The sequence below is a fragment of the Pipistrellus kuhlii genome, unplaced genomic scaffold, assembly GCF_014108245.1.
Source record: "Pipistrellus kuhlii isolate mPipKuh1 unplaced genomic scaffold, mPipKuh1.p scaffold_m20_p_25, whole genome shotgun sequence".
In the NCBI taxonomy this organism is placed as follows: domain Eukaryota; kingdom Metazoa; phylum Chordata; class Mammalia; order Chiroptera; family Vespertilionidae; genus Pipistrellus; species Pipistrellus kuhlii.
Window position 1 is genome coordinate 10411628 of NW_023425524.1, and position 27760 is coordinate 10439387.

The following is a 27760-nucleotide window of genomic DNA, read 5'->3' on the forward strand; positions in this document are numbered from 1 at the left end:
AAATCAAGTCAAGGTTCCTCTCCTTACTCAGTTGCACACTCACGTCCAGATTTTAACATCTTTTCCAGGCAGTGCTCTCCTCTGGTACAAGAACCTGCTCCAGTCCCTGTGTCTGCTGTCCCCAATCCCCATGGACAGTTCAGGCTCAGTATTTTCTGGGGAGTTCATTGTAAAATTACCAAAGAAAAAGATCCCAGTAAAGAAAACAATCTTAAATTAACCTTGGTCAAATTAAAGAGTTTTGTCCCACCAAAGATTCTATTGAGTAAATTAAAACATAAACATAAATATTTCTCTGTCAAATGTCTTATGGGAGAGTCTTATATACAATAATAAAAGCCCTGTGACCAAAATGGCAGAATGACCAGAGACCAGATCGACTATGGCCCTTTGCCCCAGCAAGCCCCACTCCCCAGTGAGCAGACAGGGGCAATAAGGCAGGCAGGCAAGTGTTTAGAAGAGATGAGGCATGCAGGCAAGTGATTAGGGGCAATGAAGGCAACCTATGGTTAGAGGTGATGAGGCAGGTAGGCAAAGATGGTTAGGAGTGATCAGGCAGGCAGATGAGTGTTTAGGGGCGATCAGGCAGGCAGGATAGCAGTTAGAAGCCAGTGGTCCCAGATTGTGACAGGGATGTCCAACTGCCCATTTAGACCTGATGTGGGATCAGGCTTAAAAGGGCAGGTGGATATCCCCTGAAAGGTCCTGGATTGTGAGAGGTGCAAGCCGGACTGAGGAACTACCCTCCATGCATGAATTTCATGCACTGGGTCTCTAGTTAATAAATAATACATTAAAGATATTATATGCTTGTGAGAGAGCCCTGCAGTGATCACAGTGGCTTCCCAGGGGAAGGGCAGAGGGTGGCTGGGAGGGAGGGATTCCTCTCAGGGTTGAAGTTTCCTTTCCTGTGAGAATTCTATGGAATGAATTTTCTTCTCTCACCTCTCAACATTACTGATAACTCTAGACAGAGAAAACAGGTCAAACTCCTTCCATTATCATTTCAACATATGAATGATTCCTAGTTGTACACATACATGATCATTACTTTTATTTATTGTCTTTCCTTTGCTTAGAGATGTGACTATTTCTGATGTAACTAGTTAGGGGTCTCTGCCATAGTCCATGAGTTTGCATTGTTACATAAAACTGGAGAAGAACCAAGGAACACTTAGAGAGATGGAGTTACATTTATTATGTGCAGGTCCAGAGGAAAATGTCTCTCAAATTCTAGGGCCCAACATAGAGAAATTTTCCCTATTTATATGTTTTTAACTTCTTTGTCTCCCAAATATGGGGTGTTTCTGACCTCCTTTGCAAGTTCTTAAAGAGCCCCTATGTGCTGGGGCCTTGAGACATCTACCAAAGACCTGTCCTGGTGCCAGCACTGATAATTTCATCCAGGGAAGGTTTAATGGCCTCTCTGAAGTGGGAGTAGTCTTATTTTCCTTATTATTTAAGCAAGTAAGCATTTATAGAAGCCAAAGAGCAGGGATAAAATTTAAACATCAGTTTTTATATATGATGGATGTTTCAGCATACCCAGTTCGCACAGGAAGCTGTAGACACAATCACAAAATGTCTAACATCAAAAATCACAAATGTGCCACCTACTGTGCTTGGGAAGTAGTTTCTTGGATCAAATTAAGATAATAAATTAAGGCATAAGATATTGCAAATGGATGTAATTACATTTTTTTACAAAGCTATGAATTATTTTTATTAAATTTGATTTAAAATGTGGGAATTTTGGATGCAATAAGATTTTGAGATTCAGAAATGATATGAACAAATGCTAATCCCTTGTACACCCGTTTGAAAGATGAATGAGAGTAAAAAGTGTAACCTACTCATCAATTCCTACATGTCTTTTTAGACTCAGGAATTTGACCTAATTCCAATGTAGCTCATGACCCAGATGGTCCCTTGTCTCTGACTTACATTCTGGGTGAAGTCAAGGGAAAAGATGCCCAAAAAGGGGCTCCAGAATGACCATGGTGGCCTACCATTAGGCCTTACATTTTAAGAATAGGGCTAACCCCCCATGCAAATTTCTGCTCAAGCTCCAGGGTACATCCTCTCCTGGGCTGTGCAGGCTCACAGCTCTCTCCTCACACAGGGCTGAGGTCTCTGGGAAGGCAGAGCTGTGGTTGAGAAGAAGATGAGACTGCTAGGTCTTCTCCTGGGCCTGGTGACAGCCCCCCAAGATGAGGGTCTCACAGGTCAGACCGGGGTCATGGGATGGCTGTGACTGAAGGTGACTGACAGGAACTGATGATCCTTATCTCCAGGTGTCCTGTCCCAGGTGCAGTTGCAGGAGTTGGGGCCAGGACTAGTAAAACCCTCACAGACCCTTTTCCTCACCTCAATTTGTCTGGGGGCTGAGTCACCAGCTGTTACTACTGGAGCTGAATCTGCCAGCCCTTGGGGAAAGGGTTACAGTGAATAAGGTACTGTTCAGGAGCACATAGTACCACCCAGCTTTCCAGCACTGCTGACATGGTCAGAAAACAGTTCTCCTTGCAGCTGAGGTGTGTGACCATTGAGGACACAGCAGTTTATTACTCTGCAAGGGACACACAATGAGGGAAAGTCAGTGTAAGCCCAGGCACAAATCTCCCTGAGGGAAACAGTAGGGCTGGGCTGAAGGGGGTACTGGGGAGACCAAGGGGTGCTCGGGGCCCATAGCACAAAAAGCAGTCACAGGAGCAGAAGTGGGGGTGGGGGAAAGAAGGGCCTTCCTGTTGGGAGCAGGGATTTCCTCTAAAGATCTCAGCTGTATCCAGGGATGGTTCTTCCTTCTTATATTTTCCCCGCAGACAACAAACAACAATGGAGAAGGCACATTGTCTGTTTGCAGGTGACATGTCAGCAGTGATGAGGTCTCTCCTTTGCAAGTCTTTGTATTTTCTATTTCTATTCCTCTTTCTCTGCAAGGAGACCATCCTCAGCATTCTCCTTGTCCTGGATCTGGGAAACCCTCCCACCAAGAGAGATCCAGCGCAGCCCAGGCCCCTGTGTGCTAAACTCAGGCCCCCTTTCCCCACAGGCCCACCTGTTTCTGTTACCTTCTGACAGGTCCGTCTGTCCCTACATTTTCCTCTGACAGGCACACCTGGTGCCAGAAAGATGAGGCAGTACAGCTGCTACACATCCAGCACAAAACTGCCCTGAAGGAATAGAACACATGAGCTCTGTCTGTGTCTCTAGTTCACGCTTCTGGTTCACCAGGACTCACACAGATGCTCCTCTTCTCTCAGCATTTAATCTATTGATTCTAGGCTCACATTCTCATCTTAACTTATCCTCTGACCAGTTTGTAGGAAAATAGTGTCAGATGAAACTTCTATCTCATGAACAAGAACCTCCTTCACTTTTACTTCTTTCTCTGGTTATGAGGGTTGATTTCTCTTTGTTATATTTACTGGTGACTTGTCAAAGGCATCTCTCATTTTAAACCTTTTCTTTTTTTAATGAAAAAAAAAATTATTCCTGGCTCTTTGTACAGGTCTCCTGTAGCATATGAGTCCAGAGGGGAGGGCACAGAGAAAGATATGTGGAGTAATCTACACTAATAAAAAAGAAACATGCAAATTGACCATACCTCTGCTATGCCCACAAGCCACATCCACCAGCCAATCAGGAGAGAATATGCAAATTAACCCAACCAAGATGGTGGCAGCCAGAGAGCTGGAGAGAGACTAGGTGGTTGGGTTGACCCTGGAGATGAAGGAAGTCAAGCTTTCCACCCGCCCTGGCCTGGCCTCCACTCAAGGCTATAAAGTTTAAATTAGAGAAGATAAATAAATCCCTGATACTTGTTTCCAGCCAGTCCTGGCCTCCACTCAAGGAGGCCTTGAAAAAAAAAAGAAAAGAAAAGAAAAAAATGAGGGTTGGGAGTATGGGTCACCAGGGTTTGATCAGGCCCTGATGGGATAGCAGTTGTGGGTGATCATGCTGGTGAGGGGGCATTGGAGGTAAGCAGACCAGCAGGGGGGCACTAGTTAGGGGTGAGGAGGCCAACAATGGGTGTCAGTTGGAGGTGATCAGGACAGTGAGGGGGGACAGTTAAGATTGAGCAGGCCAGCAGGGGGGCACTTGGGGGTGAGCAGGCCAGTGGGAAGGGAAATTCGGGGGAGTCAGCCTGGCAGGGGCACATTTGAGGGCAAGCAAGCTGGAGGCAGAGGGCAGTTTGAAGCCTGCAGGCCGGCAAGCAAAGTGGTTAGGGGCAATCAGACAGACAGGTAGGCAAGTGAGCGGCTGGACCCAACAGTCTCAGATTGTGAGAGGGATGTCTGAATGTTGGTTTAGGCCTGATCCATGTAAATAGGCAGTAGGACATCCTTTGAGGGGTCCCAGATTGGAGAGGGTGCAGGCCAGACTGAGGAACACGCCCCCTCTCCACCGTGCACTAATTTCATGCACTGGACCCTTAGTTCTGAATAAAAAACATCCTTGGACATGTTATACTATAAAACCATGTCCTAATGTCTGTATCTAATTCTATAGAGCACCCTATATAATAGGGGGGCATGCAAATAAGGTCCCCTCTGCTCATAAAAACCAGCCCAGTCTTGACCCTGAAACTCAGGGACAGAAGCCCAGCCCAGGGATCCCCAGGTATTCCCAATCCCAGATCAGCTCTGAACACAGACTACTCACCATGAGGTTTGGACCCAGCTGGGTTTTCCTTGTGGCTCTTTTAAGAGGTAATTTATGGAGAATGAGAGACATTGAGTATGTGAGTGGACATGAGTGAGAGAAATAGTGGATGTGTGAGAGTTTCCTTCACAGGATGTGTGTTTTGTCTAGTGTGAGTGCAGCTGGTGAGATCTGAGGGAAGCTTGATGCCTCCCCCCAGGGGGGTAGGGGTTCTGAGACTCTCCTGTGCAACCTCTGGATTTACCTTCAGTAGCTCCTGGATGAGCAAGATCCACCAGGCTCTAGGGAAGGGGCTGGAGTGGTTACACCAAATGAATCCTGATGGAAGTACCACAAACTATGCCGCCTCTGTGAAGGGCCGATTCACCATTCCCAGGGTCAACACCAAAGGCATGTTGCATCTGCAATTGAACAGCCTGGAAGCTGAGGGCTCGGTGGCCTATTGCTGTAAAACATACACAGTGAAGGGAAGTCAGTGTGAGCCCAGATACAAACTTCTCTGAAGGAGACATCAGCGCTGGACTGTAGGGGGTGCTCAGAATACCAGGGAGTGCTCAGGACCCAAATCACAGAGAGCAACCCCAGGAGCAGGGGCAGAGGTAGGTGGGGAGGAAGGGGCTTCCTGTTGGGCACAGGGATTTCCTCTCAAGTTCTCAACTGTAACCAGGGACCATTTTCTTTCTATGTTCTCACCACATACAACAAAGAAAGAAGGGACATTGTTTTCACGTGACATACTGGCAGTGTGGGAGCTTCTCCTTAACCAAGGCTCCTTCACAAATTCTAAGTGACTTTTTTCACTATGCTTCTGTTTTTCACTGATGAGTGTGAACCCCACAGGTGGGTTGCTGGGGTTGGGCTGTGTGCACAGCTTTGCATCCATCTCTCAGGGGTCACAGCCTCCCTCTGGGTCTGACACTCTGTGTACTCTCTCCCTTCTGGTTGCAGGGAGATCACAGGGCCCTACTTCTGCTGAAAGGCCTGAGTGCAGTCAGGTCTCAGGGACCTCACCCATCCTCTCTGAGTTCACATTGACCCCAGAAGAGCTGTCAGCTCAGTGCACCAAATACAAGGAACCCCCACATCCTTCCACACGAGGAAGCTGTGCTAGCCTCACAGTGGGGACAGGTGACCCTGAGTGCTGGGATGTGCATGATTGAACTCCTCCTCCACCTTCCCTCCTGGATCCAAGGTGTTCTACAATAGCTTCACTGTGGTGAGATGTGTGTCAGGAGCATGTTGGAAGATGAGAAGTATCCAGGGAACCCCTGCATCCACACCATTCTCTTGCTATTTGCTCAGGTAACACAGAATCACAAACAGTCACACACACACACACACACACACACACACACACACACAAACACACACACACAAACACACACACACAAACACACACATGCAGTCATACACACTGTCACAATACACATTCACGCATTCACAAAGTAGCATATTTTAATTCTGGAAAAGACATGCATTCACACATGTGCAGTGATATAAAACCACTCATTTCATTACACACTGTACTTTATAAATCCTATGAAAGAAAATGTGGTTATATTTCATTCTCTTGGATTCCATATGGCATAAATATGTGGTCTGCAGACAACTATTATTTCAACATTAACCACACCATATAGAATTCAACAGTTGTATTTCTCAGCCCACTTATTTGGAGCTCAAATTAGAAATTTGATCCAAACTTTGCTAGATTGCTACAAAATTAAAAAAGAAAAAGAGATAATAGTGGAAATTTTCCATCAAATGAAAGCCAAAAACCAAATAGACTCAATGGTAAATTCTACCAGAATTTCAAATAAGAATTGATAATTTTAAAATTAACTCTTCTTGAACTCTTCCAAGCATTACAGAAATTGAGCACGTATTTATTGAAGTGACCATTAATCTCATATAAAAGTCAAGTAAGGCATACAAAAATGACAGGTCAATATCCCTGCTGAACATACATGCAAAAACCTCAACAGTATACTAGGAAACTTAATGCTACACTGAAAGGATCATTTTGCAGGATCTAAAAAGATATATCATCCTTGCATGCAAGTATGGTTCAACGTATGTAAACCAGCAGCTGTGATACACCTCATACACACAATGAAGGATAAAATATACATCATATAAATAGAAATAGAATGAAGTTTTTAATATTAAAAATTGCTTCAGAATTAAAATCCTTAGCAGACTAGGTGAAGAAGTGATGGACCTCAGTGTACTAAAGGTCACATTTGAAAAGCCAACTGACATCACGCCACACAGTGAAAATGTCAAAGTTTTTCTTCTTACATCAGGACCAAGACAAGGGCTCCCCTGTGACTGCTTCTATTCCTCAAAACAAGAGGTCCTTGTCAGAATAATTAAAAAGAAAAGAAAATTTAAAGAGTCTAAATCAGAAAAAAAAAAATAACTCACTGGAGTGAAGTATCCCTGAAAACAGCAGGGAGGAGGGAAATGAAACAATAGACCCTTGTTGAGAATATCTATCTTCTCCCTTGGATTGAACAGAGGGGCTATTTGGACTGGAAAATATAACGTTTTTGGGGTCTCATTATCAGGTGTTTCTCATACATTGCGGTGGTCACAGGAAAGAATAAGAAAGACATTTTTTCTATACTTACAATTAGATTTCCAATCACAACATTTCCATAATGTAAAGTTAAGTACTCCTACACCATTACTGACAACTCCACCTAAATCAGCAGTTCTCAACCTGCGGATCTCGACCCCTTTGGAAGGTCGAATGACCCTTTCACAGGAGTTGCCTAAGACATCATGCATATCAGATACTTACATTATGATTCATAACAGTAGCAAAATTACAGTTATGAGGTAGCAACGAAAATAATTTTATGGTTGAGGTCAACATAACATAAGAAACTGTATTAAAGGGTTACAGCATTTAGGAAGGTTGAGAACCACTGACCTAAATAGACCTGGTTATGATTAATAGTGTTATACACCCTAATGTATGAAACTGGTTCTAAAACAGAGTCTAGAGAATAAACACCACAAAGGAGGCTGTGCAGCTGCTACACGTCCAGCACCAAACCTCCCTGAAGAAATAGGAACTGGGAGCTCTGTCTGTGTCTCTATAGTTCATGCTTCTGATTCACAGGAACCCACACAGATGCTCATCTCTCCCCAACACATGGTTCACTGGCTCCAGGATCACACTCTGGTCTTATTTTATCTTGTGATCACTTTATAGGGGAAATAGTTTGGATGGAACTTTCTGTCTCCTAAACATGAACCTTTTGCACTTTTAGTACTTTCTAGGGTTGTGATAATTGATTTATATTGGTTATTGTTACTGATGAAAGTCAAAGCCATAAGTCATTTATAATTTTCTCTTTTTTATGTGTACAACAATTTTCTCACCTGGATCTTTGTACAGGTCTCCAGGAGCAGGTAGGAAGGGCATATTTCCAGATGTGGGAAATAATTCTTCACAGACAGCACACTTGGATGCATCACACTCACTCTGGAACCATGTATTTTATCTCAGAGTTCAATTCCAGACTTTCCTTTATAGAAGGAGGACATACAAAAACCAGTCCAGCCTTGACCCTGTATCTCTGGGACAGGAGTCCAACCCCAGGATCCTCAGATGTTCCCATTCCCTGATCAGGACTGAACACAGACACTCACCATGGGGTTTGGGCTCAGCTGGGTTTCCTTGAGGCTATAATTTATGGAGAACAAGATACACTGCAAATGTGAATGGATATGAGTGAGAGAAACAGTGAAGTGTGAGAGTTTCCTGACCAGGATGTCTTCATGTTTGCACTTGTCCTGTGTGTGGTGCAACTGGTGAAGTCTGGAGGAGGCTTGGGGAAGCCTGGGGGGTCTCTGATACTCTCCTGTGCAGCCTCTGGATTCACCTCCAGGAACTTCTACATGAACTGAGTCCACAGGAGTTCAAGACTTCAGGGAAGGGGCTGGAGTGGATTTGTGATATTGCTGCTAATGGTGAGAGCACATACTATGTAGACTCTGTGAATGGAAGATTCATCATCTCCAGAGACAATATCAAGAACTCGCTGTATTTGCAAAGTAACAGCCAGAGAGCCAAGGAAATGGCCATGAATTTCTGTACATCAGACTGTTATGGGCAGTGTGAGCCCAAACACAAAACTCCCTGCAGGAGAGGCTGTGACCACCAGGGGATGCTCAGGGTCCCTGAACAGAAGGGCCATGCCAGCAGCAGGTGCAGTTGGGCTGGATAGGGCTGGTTTATTGTGTGATTTCCTCTTCATGTCACAGTTTCCCTCAGGGAACCTCTGGATTCCTGACTTTACTCTTCCATCTGATGTCTCTGAGTTAGAAATTCTACTGTGAATAGAGACAACGTCACCATGGAGACAGCAGTTAGAGAGTGTCTTTCAGAGACTCTTGAGCCCAAATGACAAATCATCAAATTTCTAACCTACATCAGCTAAATCTAACAAGAGTCTCTCCTGACTCAATAGCTCAGCTTCACACAGCTCAGGGTCCCAGCCAACCAGCAACACAATAAGTGTTCTAGACAGTGGGCAACAGAATCCTATGAATTCAAAGCTAGAGAATAAAGAAGTGGGTAGGGAAGGTCATTGCCTTCTCATCATGCTTATAGCACCAAGAATGGGTGACACCAGGCAGACCCAGAGGGAACCATGGTAGTTTGTTATAGATAACCAGAGTGATAATGAAAACGCATACCAAGGAGTATGGGATGTTGATTAATCACATAGTTGAAATCTCTGGGAATCACAGAAAAGGCCTTTCAGAAAATCACACCTGTTTTGATGGAGCCAGGAAAGCAGACTGACTGAGGGTTTTTATTTTGTCTCGGTGATGGTGGAGGAGAAGAAATTCTTCTTCCAGGCTTTAGGTAGATTCAACCTCTTACTGGCATTTGGAGAGGAGAACCAACTGCATAATGCCTTTTATACACAAAATACTGAACAGGAGATTTGTCAAGAGGAATGTATTCTTTGTTCTTAATCTCTAAGGGAGAGACAGAGCAGAAAGACAAATTCTCAGTACAGCAAATCAGGCAGATTCTCAGTACAGCAAATCTCAGTAAATAGTTACAGACTTCTTAGTAAGCCATGAAAGGTTGCTCTCATTCTACAAAGGTTACTCTCATTCTACTGACAACCATCATCCAAACAAGTCTGGGAAAACTGTGTGGGTAGGGGACCAGCCTTGCTAATCCCTTCAGGTGCAAGGACCATGTCAGCTTACACCCGGTCTCCAACAAGCAATCAAAAAATAATATAAGCTGAAACAGGTTTGGCTCAGTGGATAGAGCATTGGCCTGTGGAATGGAGGGTCCTGGGTTCTATTCCGGTCAAGGGCATGTTTCTCTCTCATCGATGTTCCTAACTCTCTATCCCTCTCTCTTCCTCTCTGTAAAAAATCAATAAAATGTATTAAAAAATAAATAAAAAATAAAGTAAAATATGGCTACCTATTTTACTCAACAATTACAAAAATTAAGCAAATATTGAGAAAACAGGTCATTATGTGGGTACAAAAACAACTTCTATAAAAAAATGAGAGAAGTGATGATAAATAACAAAATGATGGTGAAAATGGTGGTTGTGGTGATGAGGGTTCTTATGACCATAGAATTGAACAAGGGTCCTGGTCCTGGTCCATTGTCCTAAAAGGGATATCTCCTCTATTTAAAATCATAAGCTGGTTGGAAGGCCTTGTATCAACTTTTACGTGTGTCCATTGTGGTTTCAATTTCCAATGACATCTAAAGAGAAATTTCTTGCTTTTATTATTTGATAAAAAGACAATGTGTGTGGATAACCACCATATCTACAAAATATGAAAATGATTATAAGTAAGCAATTGATAGTGATGATGATGATGGTGATGATGATGATGGTGATGGTGATGATGATTATGGACAGAAATAGAGGTCTGGTCTAAATAAATGAAGGCTCCTCATATTGACACACTATCTCCATGGCTTCTCCAGTAAGGGGTATACACTCTTCCATGTAATGTTGAGGGATTTCATAAATGAGAGCCAATGAATTATTCAGCTTAGGTAATTCATGGTGTGACCATGTGGGTAATGTCCCCAAAGCGATCCAAGTACAGACCCATGCATGTGAGAAGTACCTTTTAGGACAGAGAACTGTGAGAATGTGCCTGTAGGAAACAGGAATCAACTTCCCACCTGTTTGCAAGAACGCTTTCCATATTACTCTTAACCCCTGCCTGCATAATCTTTAAGGTTTCTATTTCAAAAGACACTGCTCATAATTATTCTGGTATTTCCTATAATGATATAAGCTCTCTCTATCATTCCTTGCACTTCCTACGGGGCCTTTACTGGAGGAGGGATAAAGTCCATATGACCAGTAACTCTCTGTCCATAAACATCAGACACGTTTCTATCATGTGACTCAAATCAAGTCCAGCTTCCTCCCTTCCCCCAGTCCCACAGTCACATCCACATTGATGGGTAGTTTCCCAGCAGCACTCCCCTCTGGTACCAGAACCTGCTCCAGTCCCTGTGGCTGCTGTAGCCCATCCACATGGACAGTGGAGGCCCAGCATTTTTTTTTTTTGGAAGTTCTTTGTAAAAATCACACAAAACAGGAATCATCAAAAATATTGTTAAATTAACCTTGGTTAAAATTAAAGACATTTTCCCCATCAAATATTCCATTGCACAAATGAAAATGCAAACATACACATAAAAATTGTATTTCCATTCTGACATGTGCGAGATGGTACCTCATTGATGTTTTGATTTACATCTCTCTAAAATTAGTGACTTTGAGCATTTTTCATGTATCTCTTGGCCTTCTGTATGTCCACTTTTGAAAAAGTATTTATTTAGGTCCTTTGCCTTTAAAAAAAAACTAGATTGTTCATCTACCTTTTATTAAGTTTTATGAGTTCCCTATAAATTTTGGAGATTAAACCCTTATCAGATGTCACATTGGCAAATCATATGTCTGATGGAAGAATTAATAAATTACACATTAAGGTCATATTACATTATGTAGGAGAACCCCGCATGCTGTAACCACAGAGATTTCACAAGGGAAGTGTATAGGGAGGCTGGGATGAGTGAATCCTCTCAGTGTTGAAATGTAATTTCCTGTGATAAATTATATAGTAAGAATTCTCTTACTCAGCTCCCTCTGAACCCTGGCAACACTGATAATTCTAGATTGAGAAAATAGGTCAATCTGCTTCCATCATCATTTCAACATATGAATGATTCTGAGTTGTACACCTGCATGATCACTGCTTTTATTTCTTGTCTTTTCTTCATTTAAAACTATGATTATTTCTGATGTAACTAGTTTGGGTTCTCTTTCATAAATATGGAAGAGTTTGTATACAAAGTCACAAAATTTCCAATATCAAGAATGTCCTATTTACCTGTGTTTGGGAGGTAGTTTCACAGGTCAAAATAACATCATAAATTAATATATAAGATATTGATAGTGGATGTTTATAACTTTTAATATTTTGCAAGATAGTAGAAATCATTTGTTTGAAATCCTAGCTAATAAAAGAGTAATATGCAAATTGACCACACCTCCACTACACCCACCAAATATGCCCACAAGCCATGCCTACAGGCCAATCAGGAATGAATATGCAAGTAAGCCCAACCAAGATGGCTATGGCCACAGAGAGCAGGAGGGAGGCTTGGATTTCCCTGGAAATGGAGGAAGCCAAGCTTTCTGCCTGCCCTTGCTGGCCTAGGCCTCTACTCAAGGCTACAAAGTTTCAATGATAGAAGATACATAAATCTAAACAGAAATGGTGGCATCCATGGAGCTGGAAAGAACAGGAGGCTTGGGTTGCCACTGGCAATAGAGAAAGCTAGGTTTTTGAAGTCCTGTCATGCCTTGGCCTCCTCTTAAAGCTACAAATTTTCAATTATAGAAGATACATAAATCCCAACAGAAATGGCTGCCACCATGGAGCAAGCATGGAGGTTTGGCTCCACTCAAGATTTCAATCATTTAGAAGATACATAAATCCCAGATAACTACTTCCAGCCTATGCTGGGGTTACCCAGGGGGGGGCAGGGTGGCTCACCTGCAAACCACCACAGATCCCTCTCCCAAGCCACCTCACACCCCAAGGGAACCATCACCCTGATCCAGAACACTCTTCAGGGCAAACCAGCTGCCCCCCACCCATGCACCAGGCCTCTATCTTATCTAATAAAAGACTTATGTACAGATTGACCATCACTCCAACACACAACATGGCTGCCCCCATGTGGTCAAAGATCCTGTCCCCATGTGGACACAAGATGGCCACCACAAGATGGCCTGCAGGGGAGAGCAGTTGGGAGGGACCAGGCCTGAAAGGGAGAGCAGTTGGTCACAATCAAGCCTGAAGGGGAGGGCAGGTGAGGGAGGCAGCCCAGGCCTGCAGGGGAGTGCAGTTGGAGGGGGAGGGATCAGGCTTGTAGGGGAGTGCAGATGGGTGGGACCAGGCCTGCAGGGGAGGGCAGTTAGAGTTGACTAGGCCTGCAGGGAAGGGCAGTTAGAGGCAAATAGGCTGGCAGGGGAGCAGTTAGGCATAAATTAAGCTGGCAAGAGAGTGGTTAGGGGGTAATCAGGCTGGCAGGCAGAAGGGGTTAGGGTCAATCAGGAAGGCAGGCAGGCATGCAGTTGGGAGTCAGCATTCCTGGATTGTGAGAGGGATGCCAGTGGGATTGGGCCTAAATGAGTAGTCAGACATCCCTTGAGAGGTCCCAGATTGGAGAGTGTGCAGGCTGAGCTGAGGGACACCCCTCATCCATGCACAAATTGTGTGCACTAGGCTTCTAGTTATAATATAAAATTTGAAACTTATGGACACACTAAGAGAGGTGACATTCATAAATTTTTGAACAAATTATAATTCAATTTAATTCTATTTTAAACATGCATGAAAAATTAAAAGTGAAACATACTCATCTAGTCCACCATTTCTTCTTATGCTTAGAAAGTTTAGGCCATATTTTGACCTAATTCCAATGTGTTTCATGATCCAGCTATTCCCCTGTCCTTGACTTACATGCTGAGTGAGATTAAGGGAAGAGATACCCAAAGAGGATCCTCAGAATGACAAGGGCAGACTAACTTCAATCCCTAGACTTATAAGAAAAGTGCTGCCCCACATGCAAATTTTTGTTCAAGCTCCAGGGTAAATCCTCTAGTGGGCTGTGCAGCCTCACAGCTCTCTCCTCACACAGGGCTGAGGTCTGTGGGAAGGCAGAGCTGTAGTCTAGAAGAAGAGACTGTTGGGTCTTCTCTTATGCCTGGTGATAGCCCCCCCAAGGTGAAGGTCTCACAGGTCAGACCGGGGTCATGGGATGGCTGTGAGTGCAGGTGACTGAAGACTGATGCTCCTTGTCCCCAAGTGTCCTGTCCCAGGTGCAGCTGCAGGAGTCAGGCCCGGGACTGGTGAAGCCCTCGCAGACCCTCTCCCTCACCTGCACTGTGTCTGGTTACTCCATCGCCAGTAATTACTGCTGGAGCTGGATCTGCCAGCCCCAAGGTAAGGAGACTGAGTGAATGGGGTGCAAGTATTATGATGGAGACACTTACAACAGTCTCTCCATGAAAAGTCAAATCCCCACCTCCAATGACGTGTCCAAGAACTAATTCTCCCTGCAGCTAATCTCTGTGACCACCAAAGACACAGACATGCATTACTGTGCTAGAGACACAGTGAAGGGAAGTCATTGTGAGACCAGACACAAACTTCTCTGTGATATTATGTGTTGCTATTTCAGTAAAAAAGGAGACACATTGAACTGGGTAAACAATGAAGAAATCACAACACAATAAATGGAAAATTCTACAGATACGTCTGCTCAGATTTGATGAATTCCCATCCATGGTAACTCATATCCTGGGCCCATGGTCCATCCAGTGAAGGGACTTCAGGTTAAAGAGGATGTCCATCATTAATGGACACAGTGAAGGCACTGCCAAGGACTACATGTAAACTTGAGTAGGAACTTGAGAAGAAGCAAATGGTGCTTCTGAAATGAGCTACTGATGAAGCAGGAAAGCCCATCATGCTTTTCTGCTCCCAGGTTAGAACTATGTCACATGCTTTCATGGACACAGACCAGGATAATGAATACAAGGCAGAATAGCCAATACTGACCAGTATTCTAAGAAATTAGATACATCAGCTCCAGGAATGGGAGGTTATCTGAATGATTTATTCATTCTGTAATCAATGGACAGAAAAAATGATTTTATTTATATCTGTTATTTCATATCAGTGATTTGAAACAAAATTTTCCATAATCAAATGTCCAAAATTTAAACATAATTCCTCTCTGATCTTTACCAACAGCTTCACCTAAACACACCTCCTGATCATGATTATTTTCTTCTGTATCCCAATGTATGAAACTTGATCTACAACAGAGACTAGGGAATAAACACCACAAAGGAGGCAGTGCAACTGTTACAAGTCCACCACCAAACTCCCCTGAAGGAAGAGGATCTGGGAGCTCTGTGTCTCTACTTCTGGTTCCCAGTGACCCACACAAACATTCCTCTCTTCCACAGCAGTTGGTTCACTGTCTCTGGGCTCACACTCTGGTCTTCCTTTATCCTCTGATCACTTTATAGAGGAAATGATGTCAGATGAAACTTTCTGTCTTCTGAACATGGTTCTCCTGCAATTTTACTTTTTTCTTGGGTTGTGAGGGTTGATTTATCTGGGTTATTACTAGTTACTATAAAAGGCATCTCTCATTTACACAATTTAATCTTTCTTTTTAAAAATATATTTTATTGATTTTTTACAGAGAGGAAGGAAGAGGGGTAGAGAGATAGAAACATGAATGAGAGAGAAACATCGACCAGCTGCCTCCTGCAAACCCCCTACCATGGATGTGCCTGCAACCAATGTACATGCTCTTGACCGGAATCAAACCTGGGACCTTTCCGTCCACAGACTGACGCTCTATCCACTGAGCCAAACCAGTTTCCACTATCTTTCTTTTTATGAAAAATGTTCTTTCCCAAGTACTTGTATGGTTCTCCTAGAGCATTTGAGTCTATTGGTGAGGGCACAGGCCAATATATGGGAAGTAATCGTTAACAGACAGTATATTTAGACATGTCACACTCAGGACATATCCTATGTCAGTGTCAAAACCCAGAGCTCCCTATATAGCAGGCAGACATGCAAATTGGATCCCCTCTGCTCATAAAGACCAGCCCAGCCCTGACCCTTCAGCTCTGAGACAGAAGCCCTTCCCCCCATTCCCTGATCAGGACTGAGCACAGACCACTCACCATGGGGTTTGGGCTCAGCTGGATTTTTCTTGCGGCTCTTTTAAGAGTTAATTTATGGAGAAGAAGAGTCACTGAGTATGTGAGTGGATATGAGTGAGAGATACAGTTAATGTGTGAGAGTTTCCTGACCAGGTTATCTCTGTGTTTGCAGGTGTCCAGTGTGAGGTGCAACTGGAGGAGTCTGGGGGAGGCTTGGTGCCACCTGGAGGGTCTCTAAGACTCAGATGTGCGGCCTCTGGATTCACATTTAGTAGCTACAGGATGAACTGGGTCCGCCAGGCTCCAGGGAAGGGGCTGGAGTGGGTCTCACACATTAATGAGGATGGAAGTAGCACATACTACGCTGACTCTGTGAAGGGCCGATTCACCATCTCCAAAGACAATGCCAAGAACATGCTGTATCTGCAAATGAACAGCTTGAAATCCCAGGACACTGCTGTGTATTACTGTGTAAGAGACACACACACAGTGAGGGTAATTCAGTGTGAGCCCAGACACAAACCTCCCTGCAGAAAATGCTGTGTCCACCAGGGGATGCTCAGGGACCCTGAACACAAGGACTATCCCAACAGCACGTGCAATTGGAGGTTTGGGCTGGTTTCCTGTGTGGTTTCCTCTTCATGTCACAGTTTCCATCAGGGAAAATCCAGGAATCTCTGGATTCTTAACTCTGTATGTACTTGTGAAGTCTCTGAGATAGAAACATCTGTTGTAAACAGATAACTTTCTCACGGGGACATATGGCAGAGAATCTCAGACACACTTGTGCTAAATGACTATTAATCACCAAATCCTGTAACCTACAACACCTAAATCTAACAAGAAACTCTGCGGACACAGCAGTGCAGCTCACCTAAATGCTGGACAGCGGACATAAGTATGTGAACCCAAAGCAAAATAAGAAAGGCCCTCTTCCCCCGAGTGGTGACACTCATTCTATTGTCATTATGGTCATAGCACCAAGAAGAGTTGACACCAGCCAAAACCGGTTTGGCTCAGTGGTAGAGCATCGGTCTGCGGACTGAAAGGTCCCGGGTTCGATTCCAGTCAAGGACATGTATTGATACATTGGTTGCAGGCACATCCCCGGTAGGGGGTGTGCAAGAGGCAGCTGGTCGATGTTTCTCTCTCATCAACGTTTCTAGCTCTCTATCCCTCTCTCCTCCTCTCTGTAAAAAAAAAAAAATCAATAAAATATATTAAAAAAACAATAAAACAACAACAACAACAAAAACAAAAAAACAAAACAAAACAAAACAAAACAAGAATAGTTGATACCATATTGACACCAGATAGGCTGACACTTTAGCCACTGAGCCAAACCAGTCAGGGCACCCTCTCTGATCTTTACCAACAACTTCATCTAAACACACCTGATCATTTAGAGAAAACAACAGCATGGTGCAGATATCCAGGTTGATGACAAATACACACATCAAGTTTACATGGTTTATTCTGCACATAGTTGAAATCCCTGAAAAGCATAGGAAAGGCCTGTCAACAAGTCAGATGTGCTTTGATGGAGCTAGGAAAGGAGACTGGCTCGGGGCTTTTATTTTGTCAAGGTGGTTGTGGTTGTGAGAGGTAGAAATTCTGCTTATAGGGACTTGTTTGGTTTTAATTGCACAATGACATAAACACACACACACACACACACACACACACACACACATACACACACACTCACAACTATGACTTATTAGCATTGCTCAATTTCCCATGTGGGAAGCATGAAGAAGAGACAGCAATGAACCATCAGTTGTCAGAAGTTGAACAAAAAGGAAATAGACTGAGGCTACCAATTTTCTTACAACCATAAAAAAAAAAAATGTCCAAAAATTTGAGGTAAAGAGTCCTTATGTTCGCACAAATACCAGGGCTAAGAAAATTAGAATAATAATTATAAGTGAGCAAATGATGGTGATGATGATGATGATAATGATGATGGTGTGTTGGTGGTGATGGTGATGATAGAATTATAAATAGTCTTGGTCCAATGTCTTGATGGAAATAGGTAATTTATTAAAGATCATCAGCTTTTGTGAAGGCTTAGTGTCAATATATAGTTGGATCTATGGGAATTCAATCTCCCAATGTTATCTGAAGTGTAGATGCCAGCTTTATTTTGCAATAAAAAATCATTGTGTATGGACATCCACCATGTTTACAGGAAATAAAAAGAAAATTAAAGTAAGCAAATTGAAATGATTATGGCCAGGATGGACTGAGGCATGGGCCTTTGTCCAATGAAATGTTGACTCCTCATTTAGACACATCATCACCATGGCTCCTCCTGTGAGGAGTGTCCGCCCTTCCCTTTAAGTATGGACAGATTTTTATAGTGGGAACCCCAATGAATTATGAAGTTTCAGAAATTCATGCTGAGACTAGAATTATAATGATCTCAAAGGTATTCTAGTTCTAGTCCCTGGACCGGGGAAGATGTTACCTTCTAGAACAGAGATGCTATGAGAATGTGCATGTACATAACAAGGAGTTCCCTTCTCAACAGTTTGCAATGACATGCTCCTTATTACTCTTGATCCCTATCTGCATGATTTTAATGTTTTTCTTTCTAACTACCTTCTATTCATAGTTATGTAGGTATTTTCAAAGATTATATAAATTCTACCTATAATTACCTATATTTTCTTCTGGGCCTTCACTGCAGGAGGCTTTAAGGCCATATGTCTAGTAACACTCTTTTTATTAAAATCAACCATATATCTATCCTGTGTCTCAAAACCAGTCTAGCTAGCATCCTCCACTAACAAAGTTCCAAAGTTTACAATATGTGAGAAAATTTAACAGCACATTGAAAAGCTCTTTTATCATGAAGTGAGATATCATCTTAAAAAGCAAGAATGGCTCAAGGTATGTAACTAATAACTGAGATACACTTCGCCCTTAGAACGAAGAACAAAAAATATTGCATATAAATAGAAATAAAAAAGAAAAAGAAATCCAAAAACATTTCATTACTAAATAGTAAAAATAAATACCATGTTTCCCCGAAAATAAGACATCCTCCGAAAATAAAACTTAGCCCATGGAAAGATAAGACATCCCCTGAGAATAAGATCTAGCGCAACTTTGGGAGAAAAAATTAATATAAGACACTGTCTTATTTTCAGGCAAACAGGGTAGTTATACAAGGTATGTGCTCAAAATAACAAAGGCCACATTTGATAAACCTACAAGTATCATAATAACAGACAGAAAACATTGAACATTATTCTTCTAATATCAGGACCAACACATGAATACATTTATTATAAAAAAATACAAGTGTTTGTCTGAAAAATTAGGCAAGAAAAACATAGAAACTATCAATATGAGAAAAAAACAAGTTAAAATGCCCCTTTCTATAAGTATACAAATGACACAATCTTATTTAAAGAAAACCTTAAAAACTGCACCAGATAACTGAAAGAACTAGGAAGTGAACTCAGAAAAGACATAATGTAAAAAATCTACACACAAATGTCTTGTGCCCCTGCACTAGCTCAACTGAAGCATCCATCTTATATAAAAACTGCTGTTTGAAATTTTCACACTGCTATTTTGGCTTCTGTAAACACTTGCTTGCTTAAATAATAAGGAAAATAAGACTACTACAATTCCAGAGAGACCATAAACTCTGCCCTAGACAGAGTTGTCTGTGCTGGCATCTGCCAGGCCTTGAGATATGGTCTCATGGCCCCTCCCCAGCATGCAGGCCTTCTTTCTGAGAAAGTCTGGAAGTCTCATTTCAAATTTGGGAGACAAAGAACTAGAAAAAGTATAAATACAATAAAAAGAGTTGCCTACATATTGGGTGTCCAGCATTTGAAAGACACATTTTTCTCTGTGCCTGTGCATAATAAAATGTAACTACCTTTCTCTAAACATGGCTTGATTTTTCTCTGGTCTTTCTGCAACACAATAAAGTGCCTTCATAACTCTAGGAAATATGTGGGGCTGTTTCAGAGGAAAGAGATGAAAGAAAACTTGAATGAGCTTAACAACAAGGAGATGACAACCTAATGAAGCAAGAACCTTGGACGTGTGTGTCCTTAGTCTTGTTAATCCTCCAACATGTTTCTAGGTAGATTCCCCCCAATGTGGCATTGTAACTTGGTGCAGGTTATAGTTGACTCCATCATGTGAGGACATGGTAATAGTGGTTCCAAGGTCACATGCAGACACCAATTTCCAATAGAAAGACTTTCATAACCTCAAACTTAATTATTCCTAAATCATTACCCACATCTTCCACTAAACACATATGACAGATATTCTTCTATTTCCCAATGAAACTGAATCTGAAATTGAATCTACAACAGACACTAGAGAATAAATACAGGCGAGGCAGTGCAGCTGCTATACCTTCAGCACCAAAAACCTTTGAAGAAATAGGACCCAGTAGCTCTGTCTGTGTCTCTATAGTTCATGCTTCTGGTGCCCAGGGACCCATACAGACAACCCAATCTCCCACAACACTTACTCCACTGGCTCCAGGTTCACACTCTGTTCTTAGTTTAGGATGAATCTTCCTGATTCCTGAACATGAACCTCTTGCACTTTTACTTACTCGATTTGTGAATTTGTGAGGGTTGATTTTTCTTGGTTGTCAAGATTGGTAACTGTCAAAGGCATCTATAATTTTACACCTTTCTATATTAATTTGTTTCACAATTTTCTCTCCTGCATCTTTCTACAGGCCACTTCGTAATACTAAAAATATCAGTACGTAAAGAGCATATAACTCTGATAAATATATATGCATCTAATGCAAGAGCACCCAAATACATTAAAAATTATGGAAGATATCAAGGAAGAGATAAATAGCAATACAATATTTGTAGGGGATTTTAATACCCCATTGACATCACTCAGTAAATCCTCTAGGCAAGAAATCAGCAAAGAAACAGCAATCCCAAATGACTCAATAGATTAGATGGACTTAATAGACATCTTCAGAACATTACACCCCAAAGCTTCAGAATAGATATTTTCTCAAGTGCAGATGAGACATTTTCAAAGATAGACCACATATTTGGACACAGACAAAGTCTCTTCAAATTCAAGAAGATTGAAATCATACCAAGCATCTTCTCAGATCACAATGGCATAATATTAGAAATAAACTACAATAAAAATTAAAAAAATCAAACACTTGAGGCCAAATAGCATGTTATGAAACAATGAATGGGGTACCAAAGCGATCAAAGAAGAAATAAAAAAAAAAAAAACATTCTGAAGACAAATGACAATGGAAACACAACAATCCAAAATCTTTGGGAAACTGTGAGAGCAATCCTTAGAGTGTAGTTCATAACACTACAGGACTATCTCAAACAACAAGAAAAACTAGTAATAAATTATCTAACTTTATAACTTGCTTCCTTGTTGCTATTTTAAGAGGCAATTCATGGAGAACAAGAGACAATGAGTATATGAGTGGATATGCGTGCAAGAAACAGTGGATGTGTGAGTTTCCTAACCAGGGCATCTTTTTGTTTGCAAGTGTGCAGTGTGAGGTGCAGCTTTGAGAAATCTGGGGGAGGCCTAGTGCCACATAAGGAGTCTCTGAGACTCTCCTGTGCAGTCTCTGGATTCACCTTTAGTAGCTTCCATATAACCTGAGTCCACTTGGCTCCCGGGAAGGGACTTGACTGGGTGACTATAGTTAATACTAATGGTGGTACCACAAATTGTGCCAATCACCATCTATAAAGGGCCAATTCACCATCTCCAGAGACAATGCCAGGAATACACTGCATCTGCAAATGAACAGCCTGAGAACCAAGAACACAGCTGTTTATTACTATGCAACAAACACAGTGAGGGGAAAATCTCCCTAAGCTCAGACACAAACCTCCCTGAGGGAGGAGCTAGGACCTATGACCACGAGGGGACACTCAGGGTCCATGAACACAAGGACCATCACAGTAGCAAGTGCAGCTGGAGGTTTGGGCTGGTTTCCTGTGTGGTTTCCTCTTCATGTAACAGTTTCCCTCAGGGAACCTCTCTGTACTCCTGATTCTGCACTTACCTCTGATGTATCTGAGTTAGAAAGAATGTTGTAAACCGGGGCAACTTTCTCAGCTGGACCAATAGCAAAAAGTCCCTTTCAGACACTCTGGTGCCCAAATAATAAACATCACATCTTCTGACCAAAGTCCTACAAATCTATTGACCAGAGGCTCTGCAGACTCAGCCCCACACAGCTCTGGAGCCCAGCCAGCCATCAGGACATGAGTGCCCTGGACAGGGGACACCCAGGACATGAGACCCCAAAGCTATAGAAGAAGGACCCTGATGGTGAAAATCATTGACTTACCATGTTCATAGCACTGAGAGTAGAAGATACCAGGACAGCTTGGTGCAGATGTCCAGACTTATGAGAAACACTCACCCTAAGGGGACATGCAATGCTTATTACACAGGTAGTTAAAATCTCTGAGAAGCACAGGAAAGGCCTTCCAGCAAGTCAGACCTGCTTTAATGGAGCCAGGAAAGAGGCTGGCTCAGGGAATTTATTTTATTGAGCTGATGGGGAATGGGGAGAAATTCTGTTTCCAGGGGCTTCTGTGGTTTCAAACTTGTTTGATCTCTAATGGCAAAACCATGATTTATTACATGTGGTAAATGGAGAAGAGGCAAGAGTAAGCCATCAGTTGTCAGCAGTCAATCAAAAATTGAAATAGAGTATGACAATCTATTTTACTTAACAACTATACAAAATGAACAAACATTACATAAAATGTCATTAGGTATGTTTGAAAACCAGGTCTACAGAAAATGAGAATAATAATAAGCAAGTAAATGAGGATGATGATTATAAATGAGATCATAATGATGATAGTGGTGGAGGTGATGATGGTGATGATAAATTTGGACAGAGGTCATAGTCCAATGTCTTGGACAGAGTTTTTAGTTAATTCAAGATTAACAGTTTTTAGAAGGCCTTGTGTCAACACAGAGTTGAACCTTTAGGATTTCAATTTTCCAATGATATCAAAATAGGAGATGCCCAGTTTATTTTCCTATATAAATTCATTGTGTGTAGAGAAGCATCATGTATATAGAAAATGAGAAGAATGATTGTAAATAAATAAATGGGATAATAGTGATGATGATTATGAGGATGATCATGATAATTGAGATGATGGCAACGGACTGAGAATGGGTCTTGATCCAATGAAATTATGACTCCTCATACAGACACACTATCACCATGGCTCCTAGGTGAGTGTTGTCCACTCTTCCTTGTAAATGTTATGATATTCATAATCGGGACCCCAATGCATTAGGTAGCTTGGGTGATTCAAAGTAAGACCACGTCAGTAATATCCCCAGGTTGTTCAAGTGCAGATCTTCTGGACCTGGGAAGGTGTTACCTTCTAGAACAGACAATATGTGAGTGTTTATGTATGAAAAAAGGGCTCCCTTCCCACTAATTTGAAATGATATTTCCTTATATCTCTTGATCCCTACCTGCAGAATTTTTAGCATTTCAATTTCTAACAAACTCCTTATAATCATTATTCAGCTGTCTCTATCATGCCCTGTACTGACTTCTGGGTCTTCACTGGAGGAGGCTTTAAATCCATTTTTCCAGTAACTCTCTGTCTATGAACATCAGGCATATTTCTTTCTTGTGATTCAAAATAAGTCCAGCTTTGTCCCCTTACCCATTTCCTCGGTCATGTTCATATTTACAGGTAGTTTCCAGGAACATTCTGCTCTGGAACCAGAACCTGCTCTAGTCCCTGTGGCTGCTGTAGCCAATCCACATGGACAGTGGAGGTTCTGCATTTTCTGGGGAGTTCTTCATAAAATCACCCAAAATAAAGCCAATTAAAGAAAATATCATTAAATTAGATTTGGTTTAAACTAGACTTTTGTTCGGCCAAACAAAACACAAACATAAATATAAAGAATAGATTTCTAAATCATATGTCTGATATGAGAATATATAAATTACACATTAAGGATGTTATATGTTTGTGGGAGAGCCTTGTACCTTGTGACTACATTGACCTTCCAGGGGAAGGGGAGTGAGATATTCCTCCCTATGTTGAAGTGTCCTTTCCTGTGAGGAATTCTATGGAAGGAATTCTCTTCACTCACCTCCCTTTGGATCCCTCTGATAACACTAGACTGAGAAAACAGGTAAAAATCCTTGTATCATCATTTCAACATATGAATGATTTTTAGTTGTACCTATTTATGATCACTGCTTTTATTCTGTGTTTCATCTACCCTTAAAGCCATTATTATCTCTCATGTAATTAGTTTGGGGTCTCTGCCATAGGCTATGGGCTTGCACATCAAAGATTTTGCACAAGAAGCTATAGACACAGTCACATAATTTCCGACATAAAGTTACAAATATGGGGAGATAAAAAAAAGTCAGCAGAGTAATGCTTACTGCACAGTCATGCTCCCAGGAACAAACTGGAATTACACCTAAAATACAGAAAAAAGTCCTGAATAGTCAAAGGAAAATTTGCAGAAGATAACCTTGATACCCAAGAACTGAAAGTAGAGACTTCATAGAATCTGGTAGGAGGGCTAGAGGTGTGAAAGGGATAACCAGGCACTTACAGACAGCAACTGAAGTCTTGGAGAGATATATCAGCTGTGGGAGGTTGACACTAAGAACTTTGGGATCTAACCCCAACCTGGGCCACAAAGCAGAGAGCACCAAAACTGAGAAGGTTACCCACATGACATCTGGCTGTGAAATACAGTGGAGTGCTGTCTTCCAGGGAGTAACAGCTAAAAATTCTGGCACCCTCTTAAAGGGTCAACACACTAAACTCCCTGTAGAGCCACCTACCTTGGGCTCCAGCACAAGAGGGTGAAATGGACTGGAGCTCTGAAAGCAGAGGTCTTGGGAGATAGAGCTCAAAAGGCAAACATTCCAAGTTTCCTGGGCTGTCATTCCCTCAAGCAGCAGAGGACATCTTTCCCACATAGAAATTTGCCTTGCCTGAGAGGACAATTGTAAACACACCCTATTGGAAAACACCTGGTCTGATAACAGTTAAGAGATTAAAAATAAGAATTAGCCTACAGGCAGAAGCCACTTCCTCACACTACTGGACAAAACAACAACAAAAACAAACAAACAAACAAAAAAACAAACAAAAAACAACAAAAAAAACACACCTATCATCATACCTGAGGATGCTTGTCTGAGGATCAGTTCAAGTCAGAATCCTATCAGTCTATAGTTAGAGATGGTCTCTGGAGGCTTTGAGTCTGTGCCTGATCTAATTAGTCAATAGCAGTCTTTAACACTGCCCCACAGTAGAGATTGAGAGGTGTAGAGGACCCCCCCTAATATGTAGTCACAAACTCAAACGGATAGTCAGACAAAGAAACAACCTCTAAATGAGGGGGCGGAGCTTGAAGATGGCAACCAAACAGTCAGACTTGTTATGACTCTGGTCCCAGAACAGATAGAAGTAGCGTCTGAGTCCCTCAGGGAATGTTTATTGGCAGCTGAGGGGCAATGGGATTCTCAAGGAAGGTAGGGAGCAGTCCACTGGACAGGATTTCTTGGCCGGGTGGCCAGCACTGCCACGGCAGCAGCAGCGGCGAGCTGTTGGCTATGGCTTGGTGGGAAGGCTGCGCCATCTTACCAGGAAAGGAGGAGCTTCTCTGAGGCCTGGAAAACACACAGCAGAGAGGTCCATTGAGCAGCTGAGATGCCGAATCGGCGCAAACACATGGATTCAAGGGAGTTCTTCAGTCACCCATGGAAAGGTCAGAGTTTGTTGCACAGGCAGCCTTAGCCAGAGCTCCGGCGAGGCCCCGCCTCCACTGTAACCAGGAGCACTGCACTACCGCACGCTGAGCTGAGCCCAAAGAAGGCTGCAGCAACACTCACTGCTGGGTTTGACGTAAGCTTCCCCAGAAGCGGGAATTTTTTTAAAACGCCAGGGACACGGGACAGAGTGTTAAGAATTGCTGCTGTTCCGCCAAGGGCGGAACATCTGGACACCTTGGCGCCTGATCCCCTTCACCCCCTAGCTTTGAAATACTAGGGAAGGTCTGCCTAGTTGGGCATATCCAGGGAAATTGAAGGGGGAAATTGCCTTCCTGGAAACAAGGGATCAGAGCCAGAAGAGATAGTCTGGGAGCCAGCTGGCATGCTGCCAGCTAGAGCCATAGAGAAAGAAGACCAGAGCAACCAAAAAGACTGGGAGGTCAAACCCGAAACACTGACACCTAAGAACTGAATTACAAACTGCCTTTTTTTTTCCCCCCTTTTCTTTGTTCTTTTAATTAATAAAAAATAAATGGACGCAAATAACTAAGATAGAGCCTACTTAAAATTAAGGATTATCTTACAAAACTGAGGTGCAGTGGAATGCTGGGAACTGCAAGACTCTCTGGTCCGAGAATCAGGCATGCCAAATACAATAACAGAGGAAGTGAATGACCACTACTGGACATTTTAATGCTAATTTTACTATTCTTTATTTTATTTTCATTTTTTACATCTTTTATTTAATTTTCATTTTTGTATATCTTTTACTTAAGAAACAATTTTTTTTCCTTTTTTCCTTACTTGATTTTACCTTTCCAATTATTACATTTTTCAGTCTCTATCATCACTATTACTACTGCTATTTTGCAATTTTTGTTTCTTTCTTTCTTTTTTTTTTTTCCTCTCCAGTACCATTTTATTTTTTCTTTATTTTACATTGGGAGTAACATTCATTCTATTTTAATGTCTACTATAGCATCATTCAACCCTATCTCAACTCAACTTTTACACCATCACTCTCTTACTAAACTTTACCCTTTTAGTCTACAGTTTAACCTATTCCTTTCCAGCTTTAGTTTTTCCTCTATTCTTTATGTATTCCCCCTGCTAAAGCTCTCACTATACTTATAGACCTAAGTTCCACCCCCTGATCCAAGTGTATAAATACCAATCTCTGCACTATATTAACTAGTTAAAAAACAAACAAAACAAAAAAAATTTTTCTCCCCTCTATCCTTCTCACATTGTTTGTGTGAAGATTGATTATTGTGAATTTTTATGCATTTTAGTGAAATTGTTATGCTTATTCCTGTGTTGTTATTGTTGCTCTGTATTTTTTTTTAAATCCTCTGTTTTTGTTTGTTTCTTTTACTTCTGTATATCATAGCCTTACTTAATAATAGTGGATATTGTAGTTTGTATTAATCTCCAAGTATTGTTACTGGCATTGGCTGGGTTCAGTGGTTGTTCTATGGCAATTTTATCAATATATATATATATATATATACATATATATATATATATATATATATATATATATATAGTTTGTTTCCATTTCTCTTTTAGTTTTCTTCTTCTTCTTCTTCTTCATCTTCTTCTTCTCCTTCTTCTTCTTCTCTCTCTCTCTTTTTCTGTCTCTCTCTCTTTTCTTTTTTTCCTGTTTTCCAACTTCATTTTGTCATTACTTTTTTCTTCTTTTTCTATCTCTTTATCCCTCTTTTTTATTTTATTTACTTAATTGTTTTTAAATTTTTCTTTATTTTATTTTTACCTTTCTTCCTTCTCTCCTATCCCCTAAGTTGCCTTTCTCTAGTGGTCACGTTTATTAGAGGTTATTAATATTGTAAATACATTCCTGTTAGGTGCCTCTTATGTTGTACCTGGTAGTGTTGTATTTGGTACCTTTAAATCAACGCAGGAGAAGGAATACCACATAACCAGACATCCTGAAAAGAGAGGCCATGGGGAGACAAAAACATAGTCCGCACATGAAAGAAAAGCAGGCATCACCAGAAAAGGAAGT

At 41.8% G+C, this 27760-nt stretch overlaps 1 long non-coding RNA gene and 1 gene segment (V, D, J or C); both read left to right on the forward strand.

Annotated features, from left to right (window-relative positions):
* Positions 1-16691, forward strand: part of LOC118727606 — a 28929-nt gene extending 12238 nt beyond the window's left edge. Inside the window, 1 exon segment of the V gene segment in view lies at positions 16120-16691. Within this exon segment, the coding sequence occupies positions 16120-16691 (572 nt within the window).
* Positions 5709-14226, forward strand: LOC118727738. The gene is made up of 3 exons (XR_004990646.2): positions 5709-5722; positions 13032-13037; positions 14066-14226. It is a non-coding gene; the product is annotated as an uncharacterized LOC118727738 (long non-coding RNA).
* Positions 16692-27760: the final 11069 nt, after the last annotated feature.